The following is a 16,766-nucleotide window of genomic DNA, read 5'->3' as shown; positions in this document are numbered from 1 at the left end:
AGTGACCAAAAAAAAAGAAGAGTCAATCTTAATTTATGACTGATAAAGGGAAGCCTTCCTATTTATGAACCAGACAAGGGGTTCAATGTCAGCAACAAAGAAAAAAATATTTTCCCAAAATAACTACAGAATCTTATGACATTGTCATTAGGAATTATTCTGGGCCATTTATTAATATTATTTTTGTTCCATTTTATGTCTGCCGTCACTACAACTAGCTTCCCCCCCCCCCCCCCCCCCCCCCTCATTGGTTAAAAATTTACTGCTTTCTTAAAACTACTAGGCAAAAATTAGACCGATTAAGGAGGTTGGCTCAATTTATTGGGTTGTTTTGCACAAAAAAAATTGTTGTTTTGTGAAAAGCAACCCAGGGCGGATCAAACTGATGCAACTTTCTGGGTCGGTCCAATTTTTAACCTAAGTTGGGTTGTTTTTAATCCAACATTTTAAAAGGAGCAGTGTGTTCCCAATCCTTAACTGTCCTGTCAGATTTTAGTTTGGCTTCTCTTCCCTTTGGACTCTTCACGTTCACTTCAATGAAAACCTTCTGACAGAGAATTTACAGTCATTCTGTGTGCAGGTTCTATTTTTGTCAAAATATAGCCTACAGTGTGTTCCTTTTGGGCGGCTCGGTGGCGCACTGGTTAGCACGTTTGCCTCACAGTTAGGAGAGTGCGGTTTCGATACCACCTCCGGCCCTCCCTGTGTGGAGTTTGCATGTTCTCCCCGGGCCCGCGTGGGTTTTCTCCGGGCACTCCGGTTTCCTCCCACATCCCAAAAACATGCTTGGTAGGCCGATTGGACACTCCATATTGTCCCTAGGTGTGAGTGCGAATGCGTATGGTTGTTTGTCTCTGTGTGGCCTGCGATTGGCTGGCAACCGGTTCAGGGTGTCCCCTGCCTACTGCGCGATGATGGCTGATATAGGCTCCAGCACGCCCGGGACCCCCGTGGGGACTAAGCGGTACAGAAAATGGAAGGATGGATGGACGTTCCTTTTGTGCTGCAAAAGTAAGAGATGAACTCCCCAGCAAAAAGATTTCAACCAAATCCAAAAAACTATCTTACCAAAGCAATGTTTTTTTTTTTGTTTTTTTTTTTAAACTCATTAAAGATAACACTTGTTGAAATGCTGCAGGATCAGGTAAACTATGCATTCTGCAGGTTGTGGGTTATGGAATCTCATGTTTATTATCTTTATTCTGATCTAAATCAGCAATCGATAACATGAATGTAAAACTTTTGGCACGAGGTTCAAAATTCATTTTAGTAGAGCTGACACACAATACTAGTTCATGTAATATGCGTTAAAATTCTGGGCTTGAAATAATAAAGATATATTAAAAAAGATATTTTAGTAAAAAGGCAACTTTCGCTGGGGTACACTGAGCTATTGCTCTTTAACAATAATTATAAAAAAAAAATCCCACTGATTTTGCAGTCAATCAGGTAAAAGCAAGCAACACTATCAGATCCTGCACACTTAAGAGTCGGAGTATCTTGTAAAAACACAACAGAAAGAGCTAACTGACACATTCCATGTAACGGGGATTTGTTTGCTTCTGGTAAACTTAAATTATTGGGTGAATACTTTCAACTTGTCCTGGATTTACAAGCATCGAGAAGCCTTTATCATTTACGGGATTATGGTATCAACTTGCAGATGTCCTGTGTTGCAATTTTTTGTAAATTGCTATTTACTGGCATGTGATGTTGAACATTTATGGACATTTATCTTTAATGTTAACACATATTGTGCACTCATATCGGGAAATGTGAACAATCGACACGTTGATCTTTACACCAAATGTTCCCTGACTGGAAATTTAAGAACTTAAAAACAAAAACAGACCCAAATAACAACGTCAATAAATCTACCAGACAATTGCCCACTTTTTCTCAATACCTCCATACTGCATTTTTCTTTATAATTATTAGTTTCCTGCACTGTTGTCAGACTGAGGAGGAGGAGTATGACTCAGAGGAGAATGTAAGCTCTTAGCTCACGGTGGATTCATCTCCCAGAGCAGGTTGATGAGTTTGATCCCCACACTGCCTGCATGCCTGCCCTCTGTAACCTTTCATCCCTGCATCCATTCAGCAGAGATGTTACCTTTCTATCGCCTCTGTCCCAGGGACTTTTCCCTGCCGATGTAACGGCCCAGTGAGCGTGAGCTTGAATCATAATGTTTGCAACGTCTTTATAATGAATTCGCTGCCTCGTTCCTCTGTGCCCTGCTCACACATGCAAGCCACCCCTGAATATAAATGCGGTTCCTCTGCCTGAGTGCGCTCAGCCTCCCGCAGGATTCTCCTTTTTCATCACACTGAGATAAAGGTCTGTAAATTACAATATGGAGAATAGGGTGACACAGTCAAATATGAAGCATACTGATGGCTTGTTGTCTTCACCTCACCTGATTAATGAATGACTTGTTGTCATTTTAAGTTGAAAGAGCTTTTTTCCCCCGCTTCTTTCTGCAAACCCACAAAAAATATTCTCCTTCTCAAGTTGCTTAATCACACACTCGAGCTCCAAACCAGTGTGCAAATCAAAAGATTATTTCATGTTTTGAAAAATGGCAGAATTTTAAAGATTGTTGCAAAAATCTCGCTTCTGTGTTTTTTCTTGTAGAACTTCACAAATGAATCTCCTCAGTCGCAACAGTAAACAAAGCCTCTGCTAATGACCCATTTAATTGGACACATTTCATTTTTGCTGTCAATACGAAGCAGTTCAAAGGTACTAAAGGCTGGATGTGTTCTACTCTCCTAAAGGTCATACTAAAACCAAAATAGTGTCGATTGGATGAGCAAGTGTCATCCACAAACGCTTGCATTAACAAAAGGGTATCAACAATTTTCCTTATTCAGTTTCCTGCTGAGTCATGACTAAGAAGCTCGTAATGTGTCAAACACAATGGAAACTATGAAAAATACACTTAGTGAAATATCAATTATTTCATATTGGTATTTAAATTTCATTTTTTTTTTTTATTTTGTATAAAAACCTGGCCCTTTTGAGGTGTACTGAAAGTGAAGTTGTGACCATGTGGGGACTCAAGACTGAATGTGGTACACTGTTAATGGCATTCAAAATAAAGAGTAACTTATTAAGAAGACTCCTACCGAATGTGTACTAAAAAAGTAAAAAAATAAAAATAGTTATCATATTCACTCTCATCGCTACTGTTTGCAATCAACTTTAGGCCCAATCACTACAGAAGAACATTCAACTGACAGACTTGCGTTTGTCGAAATTGAGATGAACACCAAGTATTGTACAACTTCATCCATCTTGATGGTCTTACTGTGTTTCAGCAATGGTCAGTATAAAACTGTCAGTGAAAATGCCAGCCTTGAATTTTAAAGGAAGGCTGCCAGGAGGTTCCCTGTTTTGGCAACAACACCTATCCTGTCAATCCCGTTTACAGAGTTTGTCAGGTCTTGCGAGACTAAAAGCTTGGTTAAGAGCAGTGATAGATGTTAAGTCTACAGATGGTTTGCAATATCTCCCCGACGCATAAGAGTCCAGCCAGAGTTCCAATATTTAAAAAAAGGAAAAGTGATTGGAAAAGAGTTGATGAAAGCAAGACTGATGGAAAACATCCCAATAATGTCGGAGGACTTCCAACAGGTAGGGTAAAAGCCCAAAAAAGCAGAAAGTTTTGATGAAACTTAAAAGACAATGTCTATTTCACACTGAATGTTCTGTGTGGCAAACCATATTCACATTGGTGTTAGGAGAAAAAAAAAAAGGAAAATGCTCCCAATGGCAATCATGAAAAATAATTGAGGTACAGTCACAGTAACTGAATTGCAGAGAACTCAGCGGAGGAGAATAGTGAGGAGCTAATAAATACCACAAAGAAGAGAAGAAGTAAAGATCTTAGAATTGTATAATCCTTCCCTTTGTTTCATTAAGTCAAGGTGGTAGGCATCGGGGTTTCCTAGTTTTGTAGTTTCAGCTTGGAAGATCCAAAGCAGCTTGAACCCACTGAGGAAGCCCCTCCACCACTGTCTTGTTCTTGGAGTTGATGATGTCTGATGTGGTTTAACCCAGTACAAACCGAAGTGTAAGTCCCCAGTGGCATCTTCAAACTCAGATGCTGCAGCTGTTTGTGAACACACTGCCGGTGACATCAAAGCTTGAAGAAGTGTTCCTGCTCTGGGGGCCGAGAGTTTAAACGGGAGGGTTTAGAAGGCTGAGCCGGTAATGGCATTTAGCTGCTTCATCAGCCCTTCTAAACTAGCCATCTGCTCCGAAAGGTCGTCCTGCTCGTACACCTGAAAACAAAAATCATAACAGAAAAATAAATAATATGCAGTATAACAAAAAGTTATCAGTACCTCTTTGTCTATATGTACACAGATATTGTTAAAATGTCATATTTCCTATGTATTCCAACATTACATCCAAATACGCCCACCCCCTCCTAAAAACCTTTGTCTTCAGCGTCTGTTATGTTCTGTATCTTTTTTTTAACCCTCTGGGCTGCCCCATCTATTTCTCACACCACACACGGAACATGCTTTTAGAGGACAGACTTCAGTTCCACATTTCCCTGTAGCCTTTCCGCCTTGGCCCCGTCAGCCTCAAATGTCCTTCCAAATATAATGCAGCACGCTACACTGAGGACAACACAAACATGGTGGATGTACAATGATTACCAGACTGGTGATCACAGTAATAGGGTGAGAGATGGGTAGTTTATTGGCTCATAGCATGACTCATGGGAAGGGGACAGTTCTTGGGGTAGGGGCCTCTGTCAGTGCCTCATGCAATTAGTTGATAATATTTGAGTCCACTTTGATTTATTGATGAAGTCAATATCATTTTTGGTTTGCAACTTGCTGTGCTCGATTGTGAAAAATACCGTACTTGCCGGTGTATAAAGTCGACTCGGTGTATAAGTCGACCCCGTAAAATTCGACGGAAATTTACGAATTTATGATATATCCTTTGTATAAGTCGAGCTCAATTGTTGCATTATATTAAACTTCAAAATTCAATCAGAAATATGCGAAATTTATTGACGAAATGTGTTCAAATTCGCGAGTTTGTAGCGAGCGATCTATACGCCATTTTAAATATTATTTACTTCATGACCCTGTGATATTACGCGCCGAGAGAGACTAACAACAATGAACACTCTTAGAAACTGGTTTATTTTTAGTTAAGAAACAACAAATTCTAATTATAAAGTGATTGCCGGTACATAGAGTTCAAAATTCGTCTTCATCAACGCTATTTCCGAAAAGCTCGTTCCATTCGTTTTCGTTTAGTTTGTCGTCATAAAGGGCATCTTCTTGGTGTTCTCTATCCTCAGTTTCCTCCTCCTCTTCCCAGATAAGGTCGTCTTCTGTCCCATCGAGAGCGTTTGGCGAATATTTTCTAAGTGCGAACGACTCAACCGCCGTAAAGTGTCCGCCTCGGCTGGTTCCCCGTGTCGGCCACCACAAGTGAAAATTCGGCCTCTTCCCCTGGAAGTCCGGCCAAGTTTGGCGAATATTTTCTAAGTGCCAACGACTCAACCGCCGTAAAGTGTCCGCCTCGGCTGGTTCCTCCGGTCGGCCAGAACAAGTGAAAATTCGGCCTCTTCCCCTGAAAGTCCGGCCAAGTTTGGCGAATATTTTCTAAGTGCCAACGACTCAATCGCCGTAAAGTGTCTGCCTCGGCTGGTTCCTCCGGTCGGCCAGAACAAGTGAAAATTCGGCCTCTTCCCCTGGAAGTCTGGCCAAGTTTGGCGAATATTTTCTAAGTGCCAACGACATTCATTTAGACATGGCGATTGAATGTTTACGTACCGGTAGTTATTGTCGTTGCTTGACGCGCGATGACTCGCACATTCGCTCAATACCCAGTACTTCCCCCTAGCAGTCATCGTCGCTGCCTGGCTTTCGATGTCCGTTATTGAGGTGAGAATATTTGAAATTGTTGCTGAGGATGCGTGTTAATGCGACGAACGCTTTATAATGATTCAGTTTCTCGCTGTTTGATGAGCCTGACGGACGCACACCCACGCACAATGAGATGCATGAGAAACGGCCTTGGTTACCATCACATTTGAAGCGATGAATACGAAGTTAAATTTTATGACTCGGTGTATAAGTCAAGGTCGATTTTTTTCGGTCGATTTTGGATCGAAAAAGGTCGACTAATACACCGGCAAATACGGTAACTCGCTTATTCACTCACAGTCGCCAGCCCAAACTTCCTGTTAACATACTTACTTATCCATTTTCATTTGGATATCTTTATTACCTTGCAAACATTTGGAAATTTAAAAAAATTTAGCACCAATCCACGTAACACAACTGAAGGCTTGCTACAATGTGATATTGCAAATCATTCTTCAAGTAGTTTTAAAAATGTTTAGTAATAATAACATGTAGCAAATAACATTTCTGAAAAATAAATAAAAATTGTTCTATACAGTAAATGCAGAATATTTATATAAAGCTTACGCCACATTATAAAAAAGCCCACCGTTTTTTTTTTTAAACATTAAGCGGACGGATTGCTGCCGTTTTTTTCTAACTAAAGAAGTCTTGTGGAATTTCTTTTTCTTCTTTTTCCAAATGGCTTACCTTAAGTAAAATCTCACGTCATTGTGGTCAACAGTAAATAACTTATTAAAAACATTGTTGTGTCAAAAGAGTGACAAATAGTCCTCACCATAAACGCTGGATTGCTTGCATGCTTCAGCAGAGCAACACACATCACTCTTACTGTGACAGTATGATAAAACAGTAGAAAACACTCAAGAAACAACAAAACTGCTGTCTGTTAAATGAAGTTCAGCAGAGAATGAACATCAACTTTCTTGCGCAAATAAACACACATTGGATGACATTTTTACTTGTCTTAGACTCTTCATCCTCCAAAACAAAACTCGTCTTGTGAATGTATACAGTGCTGCTGTATACTTCACCAACTCAATGGTGATTCATTCTGCATTTATTCTTGTCAAAGTTTTGTTATCGTTACTTAATAGAGTGGTGTTGTACTTGAAGCTGCTCTTATAAATAAATTAAAGCTGACTTCTTACTGACAGTGATGGATGTTCAATCACAACAAGGGTGGAAATGAACTGCTACAGCTTTGAAAGCATTTACAAAGAAAAAAAAATCTGAAATATCAGTTCATGTATTTAATCATCCACACAAAAATAATCTACTGGAAGAAACAGCAAACTACACTTCACACCTCTCAACGTTCTATGACGGTTTGCTAATTACATGTCAGATTAAGCTATAGAAATTGTCAAATCTGAGTGGGATTGTTTAAAAGACTCCATCTGTGTGTGTGTGTGTGTGTGTGTGTGTGTGTGTGTGTGTGTGTGTGTGTGTGTGTGTGTGTGTGTGTGTGTAAAGTATCTCTTACGAACACAGCATTAGAAGAGTGTTGTTGCGAGGCAAACCTGTCCTTCTGGGAAAGAAATGAATGGCTAATTATCTTCTCTGCTACTGCCTAACCAATGTTTCACATATTTAATGAAAGACTTGTTTAAAGTGCAAAAGTACTTCAAAATACATTATTATGTAGAAGCACATAAATGCTCAATGAAAAGGTCCTTCATTATACAGCATTCATCTTGAAATAATGTCCTGAAACTTTTGCGGAACTGCTAGGAATGGCTGATTTTGGAAAAAAATAATAATCACAGTAATTTTTATTGATATTGAAATCACAATATAAAATAACTGGTTCTGTGTTTAGAAAAAGTCAACACCTAGATTGCTAATTTGTACATTTATTGTAAGAGGTATTACAAATGCAAAAATGAAGTTTAAAGTGATGGAATTGGAAGTGTTAGTGGAAGAGGCAACTAAACATATTACTGAGTTACAAAAATTAAATCTATCAGCATCCATTGGGAATTTAGTGGGAAGTAGAAACAGAAATGACAGGTATGACAAGTTAATTTCCCATTTTGAATTTGTCATTAATTTTGACAATGTTTACGTAACTCTGCTATTTCTTCTCATTCCATATGCTCAAGATTCACATAAAAGGCCATATGCAGTATTTCTTTGTTAAACCACAGCTTTTGCCCATTTAACCTTCCACAATCATTCAAATTGAGTAAAGCTATAAAAGGTCATGTCGTCCCGTGCCACTGTCAACTGTACTTTGTCCACTTCCAATGGAAATAATAGCTCCTATAAATAAAAGCTATAATAAGCCCAGTTACTTTTTGATCCCAGTTGTTGACCCATAACTCCACATCGATTGGACAAAATGCCCATTCATATTGTCTCTGATTGTCAGCTGACCTGGATGCACTATCTGTTACCTAAAGGTTACATTTTCACTGTTCTTTTCTCTTTCAGGATAAAATAAATATTTTATTGACGCAAGACACTCTCTTGGGACATTGCGTTCACATTGAAGCTGACATTGTGACATAAAAACAATGAAAAAGCGATAGGATTCATGGATGGTAGTTTATGAATATTCTAACTTAATCTCTTTACAAATAAGACCTACATCCTCCATTTTAAGGGGCAGAAGCTAATATAGTGATTGTTACATGCAAGTCGTCAGAAATAACAGCAGTCAGAGTGCATAGCCTTCAACCAAGGCTATACCTTGTCACCTGCCAAATATAAAATCTAAATGACCAAAGAGAGGTGCACATTAGTGAGTCCAAGCAATTCTAAATTTTCATTATCTCTGGAAGCAATCATATTTTTCAAAATCACTATACAAAGTTTGTAGCATCTAAAAAAAAAAAAAGAGTAACTCCATAATGAAAGTGCCAGTGCAATTCACAGTCAGTGTAGAACTAGTTGTGCACGCGTGAAATAGAGAGTACACAGGGATGATGGTTTGAAGTGACCTTTGTTGACCTTTAGCACTCCCCCCTGAAGGCTCAACACATTTTCTTTTTTGACACCTAGCACTTCGACTGATTCTCCCTTACCCTACTTTCTTTACATCTGCCTTACCGTTTTCCCCTATTTCACACTCTTATCTTTCCCTCTCGAAGGGGCCCTCTCCTCATGTTGTCATGGCTACACACTCATCCTGTCTTATTTCTCTCCATCCTTTCATCCATGTCCTCGATCCCTTGGTTCTGGACTCTCCTATCTTCATTTACTATCATTTTCGGTCCTCTCCTATTTGTCGTCATGGCAACCACTTGTCCTGTTCTATTGTCATTGAGTCGATATGAATATTTAACAAGCTTTGACATCCAGCACCCCTTAATTTCATCTTGTCATTCTCTTTACCCTCGAATCTCCCTCCTTTCCTTCTCTCATTTTTTCCCCTTAGATACGTATATGGATATACATATATGTATATCTACATATCTACATCTATCTACATATCTATCTATTATCTACATCTAGGTCAGCAGAAAAGGCCTTGCTCGCCCTTCGCCAATCACGGCAATTGAACATCTCTTTTCTTTCAGTCTCTGCCTCTTTTTATGGCTCTCTTCACAACGGCACTCTACCTTCCGCCTTAGTGCATGTTCTTCGAGCCTTGTGGTCTTCTTAGCCTTCACATCTTTTTGGCAGTATCAACTCAGAATACCTCTCCACGTTGAGGGCCACTCATCTACATTTGCAACATTGCTTTGGTCTCCACTTACATTGGCAGCTGAATCCTCTGTGGGTTTTGTTCCTCCTTCTTCCGGTATGTCGGGCGCTGTCGGAACTGAGACGGGAAGCAGTGGTGATCGAGCTTTACCCGCCTGACCCAGAGAAGCTGTCTTCACCTGAGGCTTTGGAAGACTTCCAGCTGTGTAAAAAGAGAAGATCTTTGACTGCAACACACCACTCAGGCAACAAGGGTCAGACAAATCATATCATGTAACTTCTTTCACTTGAGATGTTTTGGTATACATTGTATAATGCATAATATTTTGATGGCAAAACCCCCCCAACAATAAATAAAACAAAAAGTTGCTTGAGGTTCCAGAGGTTATAATTACATCCAACCTAGGAACATCAAATCCCTTGAGAATCAGAATAGTAAGTACTTTAGAAGACTGATGAGTACTCAAACTAAACAATACTCATCACAGTGTAATTAAATTACACTTCCGACCTATCCAGTTAGGAAACAAATAATTGTCAAATCAAGAGAGGCAAACAGCTTTTTTAGGAAACATTCAACAGACACACATCCCACTCTTCTTCGCTTATATCTGGCTAGTTATTGTTACCTGTATAGTCAGTCTGAAGTCCACATAAGGTATCCGAGTGCTGGGCAGTAGCTAGCAACTTCAAAAGTTACATCATTAGTTTAACATAAATATATATTACTATATCTCAGGAACATTGTCGAATTGTCACTGTTTTCAACATCAAATAACTTATCAGTCATGAAGCGACTTAAGTTATTACATATTGTGGTCGTGTCCATAGAAGCTACATTTCTGCAGGCAGTTCTAAACCTTAACTACTGTACATCTTTTCTGTTTGACGTGTGGCGTACCAATCCGTCTTAGACAGTGTAAAAAAAAGATTCTCGATGATTGTCTGAGAATGTAGCTAGCACCCCACAAGGTTGCAGTTAACAGTCCACTGTTGGTACTTATGATTGGTCTCAACGAATGTTAACTTCATCAACCAAATTCAAGAATGGTGCAATGTTAATGACTTCTATAGTCTGTTGTATATTATACATACACTAGATACACTGAAATATTATGGTACTATTATTTTAAAGGCATACCACAGCCCAAATTACTGTATCAAATATATTGAGAACTGTGTTAAGTCAAGTCAAGTTTATTTGTATAGCCCTAAATCACAAACAGTCTCAAAGGGCTTCACATAGCCAAAATTGACAATTATTCTCAAAGCATCCCCTGATCTTAAGCTCCCAAAAGGGCAAGGAAAAACTCAAAAAACTCCTGCCAGGGGAAAATGAGAAAACTTGAGAAGGGACCACAGATAGAAGGATCCCCCTTTCAGGATCACCAGGTTGTAATGGATGCAGAGAGGGCACAAGTAATACATAATATGAAAATCAAATGTTGATAGATAATTATATTCTACTCTTCAAGTAAGCTGCACAAACTAATGTGGATGGATAAAGCATATTGCATTTTTGTTACATCATATTCAATTTTCACACTAATTCCCAGTTGATTCCCACAAGTACTTTAAACTTCATAAATAGGGTTCATAATGCCAAGGCTGTACATCCAATTACTTTTAATGACTCATCACATTATATAATACTGATCTTTATTGTTAGCTGTTCCTACTTTTTCAATGGACTGCAACACGCATGCACGCAGGCACGCACGCGTGTACGCACGCACACAAAACGATGATTCATAGCTTCCAGGTATCTGAAAATGTAATAACAAACACAAAAATAGGCTAATATATCCCTATTTAAATTAACAGGAGGTAAAGCAGTTGGAGTTCAGTATATATTTTAATATCATTTTGAGCTATAAAAATTAAATAAAATGCAACTGAGTGTAGCACAGAACAAGAAAACTAGAGGGCCATATTCGAAGAAGAGTCCCGTCAACGCAGGCCATAGATTCATAGATTAAAAATAAGTAACAAAGTGAGACCGTAGAACAACCTAAAGAAGTAAAAAAGAAAGTCGGTGCAGAGAAGATTTTTTTTTTGCTATTGACTCAGCTCAGTCAGACCATAATACTCCATCTTCACGGTCCCATCAAAAGGATGATGCATATGAAATATTTTTTTTGCACGGAAAGAGATTTGTCTGTTTGAAGACATCTGTTCCAGATCATTTGAAGATGACAAGAGCACAACGTGGCCCTGAAAGCTATCAGAATAAATGTGGTCCAATTGCTGAGAAGGATGAGATCCCTTTTCAAAGGGTGGTTTCCACAAACAGAGAAATTGTGAAGAGAAAATGGTTGCTCTGATATCCATATCGATAAGCATGCTACTGTTTTGTTTGTTCTTTATCAAGCTTTGGAAATGAAGACACCTTCTCTGCTTGAAGAAAATCAGGTCTACTGATATCTGACCATGAGAACTGTGTCTTTTACAGAGCTTACATGAGGAAATAATTGAACATTGCAGGAAAATCTAGGTTACTACAACCAGAGGAGATCGTTTGAAAATACTGGAAACATTTTAGCTGCAATCAAACTTTTGATCGAATTTGACGTAACCTTAGCAAGATACTTGCATACAGCAAAAGCGTACATTGTCACCAACTTACACAACAAAATTCAATCAGAAATAATAAATCTTGGTGAAAGCTCCCCAAAATATATTTTTTCTGAAATTAGTAAACATGCTATTTCAGGATAATCATAGATTCTCCTCCAGATATTGACCATGAAGATGTATTTAAGCTATGTTCATACTGATGAAAGCATAAAAAGTAGAAACACAGGGGACATTTCTGTTTTTTCACGTACTCAGAGGGTAAGGTTAAATTCATTAGTCTTTCAGACAAGACACAAAAAAGAAATTCAGCCATGACGCTGTGAAAGTTCAAGAGAAGTGTGACATTATGCAGACCTTCACCACCTGTTGGATGGAGATTTTTTAATGGAAATCAAATCTCATGCAGAATTACAATTGAACTCAATGGATCATATTTATAACTTTATTAAATTTGGTACTTAGTTTTATCTTGAGGGCAGAAAGTCTCAGAATGTGTGCAGGATTTGAAAATGGGATTCAATAACGCTTTTGTGATCTGAAAGGATTTTGATTTGAAAAATGATTGAATTATCCACAATGCAGTGCACAATTCTGTTAATGAATTGTGAATATTGAAGAAAGCCAATTGCACCAACAAGAAGATTGTGTATAGCGTGAGAAACCCACAGTGGTTTGAAAGTACAACTTGAAATTAATAGAGAATAATTCAGGACTGCAGTATCAACCTTGAAGAACTCAGATTTGAATTTCTTCTGAACTAGAATTTAGTAGTATTTGAAGATGGACAAGAGAGAGAGAAACTAAAAATAAGGAATGTTTAGACTTAGTATAATGACAATTCAGTTACACGGTATGATGTAATTATTTCTTTTTGATGCTCGCTGCTTCAAGCTCAAAGAAATAGAATTCTCCCTATAAAAAAAACCCAACAAACCTCAGGACTTCCATGCCACAGGAGCGACTGACCAAGCGTGGCTTTAATTATTTGGAAATAGAATTACTTACAGCTGAGTCGTTCTCCCCGAATTTCACGAATACCGTATATCCCCAATATATCATGGATTTTTCCCCCCTGCTGTTATTTCCAAGTTTTATTGCAGTTGGCAATTTCAGTTGAACTGGAACCCAACATACTCAATGGATTACTGGGGGCGACTTGGCCTAACTGTGAATATGTATTGGGGGTGAGGCATGCAATCAAGGAGTTTCCCCCAAGCATCACTATGACCTTTGTACGCCACTGCAGCACTGTCATGACTGTGGAAGAGATGAGACAGGCCATTTAAGAAAGCAGGATAGGTAGTCAATGAAGATTTTCAGCTTGAATATTTCATTCATCAAGATAGGATGTGGGATTGTATCAGAGTTATTTCCATCAAAGAGTGACCATTGCCTATACTGCTTGTCCTTAAAAAGCACATGGAGTGATGTATATGTACACTCCATTCAAGAGGCTTCAGCCAAGATTCTATCCTAGAACCTTTTGGCTGTGGGCTGGATTCAACACTTAGCCTGGGAATATTCATCAATGAGTGATTTGATTGGAGGGGCCGTGATGTGCCTGGGTCTGCGCCCAAATGGACCGGACTTTTGGGAAAACACCGAAACTCGCTATGGTCACCCAGTCCCTGGCCGAGAGGAAGACATACTAACCACTATTCCATTGAACTGTCAAGCCTCATCTTGCCACTAATTTAGTGAACAATATGCTCTCTGCTGTTGAACGCAGAGGTCTCTGAATGTATGGGCAGGGTCAGTTTGAGTTGATTACACATAACTGACATTGATTGAGCTAAATAGCAATGTTCATAAGTGACTAAGTGGACCATCAAACAAGAAACGGAAGTCTGAGCCCTGCAGTAATTTATCTGACCGACTAACCATCTACCAATTCATCCGTGAACACAAATGGATTTGACGGTGGGCAGACAGCCAGTACATTTCTCGGTTTGTGTTCATTTGACGCTAGTAATGACAAACACAGATTTTTTTGAAAAAACAAGAACTTAAAAAACTGGAAATGTTCACAGTAACACAAATACAATTCCTCATGTGCATACTGTTACTAATTGGGATTGCTATCATATTGGTAATTTATCTAATACAAACACAGTACTAGAAAGATTATTGATTTATACATTCCAGTGCATGGATGGAACAAGGGGCATAAATCATAAAGGCTTTCTCAAAATTGCGACTCAGTGCGTTACAAAGACAATGTATGCTGGGATGATTAGTGTGGGCAAGCCCTTTAAAGACAGCGTATAGAAAAATGCAATTTTTCAAAACGTGGACAATTACATGCACAGACCCCAATCCCATTATCATCACTTGTAAGAGAGCATTAATTAATGGGAAATTTGCGTGGAAATCGGTCAGGATCAGGCCTTAGCCTCCACGCATGGCGGGAATCCACTCTACATCAATTATTTCTCTCACCCCTAACATCTATCCACATATATATCAGCCTACCCGTCTATTATCAACCCGTTATCGACCTTCCATCTTCCAGAGCACAATTTCAGATTTGTCTGACCGGGTGTGTCACAACTGCTAACTACAGTTTCATGAAAATCAATGGACAGTACATTTTAAAGCCTTCGTGTTCTGCAACAAATACTCTGTCAAATTTAGGTATTCAAAGCACAAGGAGGGACATGTGACAAAATAAAGATTGACAATCACAGACATAAAACAGAGACCGAATAGTTGTGATTTTTTTTTCTTTTTGCTGATAAACTGCACAGTCCCCTGATGGCTCAACACATCCCTAGGCCTCTTGTGTTCAGAATCCTGTCTTCTTCTCCCTGCACAGCATTCATTCAAATTTTGATCAATAGACAACCACCCTTGCTTCTGTGAAGAAGAAAACACTGGGGACAATCCTCTTTGCAATGAATTACAGAGACAAAAAAGATAAAGTTGGATTTAGACATCTACTGTCAACCAAATTCATAGTACAACAAAACAACCTGAAGTTGTCCAGAGAATAGATGCTATCCATCACTGCAGCAAAATATGCTGGAAAAGATGTTTTTCTCAATGACTATAAAGATTTTAATTCAAACTGTAATTATAAATGCAACTTTCCCACTGCATTTCATTAGCTATGTAAGTATTCTTAAGCATCCATCCATCCATCCATCCATCCATCCATCCATCCATCCATCCATCCATCCATCCATCCATCCATCCATCCATCCATCCATCCATCCATCCATCCATCCATCCATCCATCCATCCATCCATCCATCCATCCATCCATCCATCCATCCATCCATCCTTTATCTGAAGCTCTTATCCTCACGGGAGTCGAAAGCTACAGACTTGTTGTGGGTTCAATTCCGGCTCCAGCTTTCCTTTGTGGAGTTTGTATGTTCTCCCTTCTTCTTGAGACTGAGTGACTTTAATGTTCAGTCCAGTAATACCTCAATGCAGGCCCACAAAAACTCACACAATTTAAAGTGGATAAAACTTACATTCCAGTATGTTTAATGCAAAGTGTGTTGTGCTTCACGGCCTTCAGCTAATAGCAAAGTTTTCTGTCAAAGTTTACAGCGCAGTTCTTTTTAGAAAATAAAATAAAAGCGCACGAGTCCATCAAAGGATGACTACATCTCTCTGACTGATCTCATGCCAAGATTGTTAATGACCTTGTGAGCACAGTGTGTTCGGAAAGAATGAGGGAATATTCCTTCCGTTCACATCAAGTCTCTGCCAAGCTAAATCGTAAAGATAGCAAGTCAGTATGTGTTCAATATCATGGTCCTTTGTCTGACACGTATTGATATCTTTCCACAAGAGTTACTAACAAAAGTAATGAATATTGATTTTATCCAGTCGCATGGATACATTTTAGATTTAAAGGTCACTTTGATAGGTGGCGCAGTGAAATGTGGTTAGTACGTTGAGGAGTTCCGTGTTTAAATCTCAGATCAAACTTTCCCATGAGGAGAACTGCTACCGAGTGCTTTAAGTGAGGAAGAAAAATGTGCCGATACTCCACTTATTTGACAGCTGCCAGATAAATTCGATGGTGGGCAATAGCATAGCATATCATATACACACAGTTTGGGTGTATGTGTTGTCATGCATGCATGCAACAGTCATGTGCAAAGTATTTTTTCCTTCAGGGACTAGAATTAGTTTAATAAAATTACTGGTCAATATGTAGTTCTATATGCCATAACCATATTTCCCGATATTCTGTAAGCAGGGGACATCAGAGCAACCTCAAAATGTAGCAGAATAAAATAGTTTATAACACTTGCGCACATGTTGTCAGACCAAATTCGAGGAAATGAGTTCTAGAAATAAAACACTGTGCAATTGTGCAATATAAGTGCTATACCACCTCCACAGTAGAAACCCCCCCCCCCTAAAAGACAGTTTTATGGTGTCTGGCTGAGCCTCAGGGGATTTGTCAGTGAAAGGTGGAGGTTTGGGGAGATTGGCGGCTTGTCTGCTAGAGAGGTGGATATATTTACCAGACACGTCAGACTGAAGGTGTGAAATGACTGCCGGGGGTCACATCAGTGCTGTCTGTCTGTTTTTTTGGGCCGAGGTGAAAGATTGAGAGATATAAAGCACTATGAGGTGAAGATGGAGGATGGTTGGGTGGTGGTGTTATTGATCCT

General features: G+C 39.1%; 1 protein-coding gene across 6 annotated transcripts in view; it reads right to left on the bottom strand.

The window, feature by feature from the left end:
- Positions 1 to 253: 253 nt before the first annotated feature.
- Positions 254 to 16,766, bottom strand: part of dcc (DCC netrin 1 receptor) — a 249,177-nt gene continuing 232,664 nt past the window's right edge. For all 6 annotated transcript variants that reach the window (XM_088391100.1, XM_088391099.1, XM_088391101.1 and 3 more), the window contains exons 28-29: positions 9,606 to 9,754; positions 254 to 4,287 (exon numbers count right to left, since the gene is read on the bottom strand). In XM_088391100.1, coding sequence (XP_088247226.1) covers positions 4,198 to 4,287; positions 9,606 to 9,754 — 239 coding nt within the window. In that variant the 3' untranslated portion in view covers positions 254 to 4,197. The remainder of the gene's footprint in view (positions 4,288 to 9,605; positions 9,755 to 16,766) is intronic.

The sequence above is a fragment of the Syngnathus floridae genome, chromosome 12 (genome assembly GCF_059516105.1).
Source record: "Syngnathus floridae isolate MCC-2025c chromosome 12, RoL_Sflo_1.0, whole genome shotgun sequence".
Classification (NCBI taxonomy): Eukaryota; Metazoa; Chordata; class Actinopteri; order Syngnathiformes; family Syngnathidae; genus Syngnathus; species Syngnathus floridae.
This window is presented reverse-complemented; position numbering and strand designations above follow the sequence as displayed.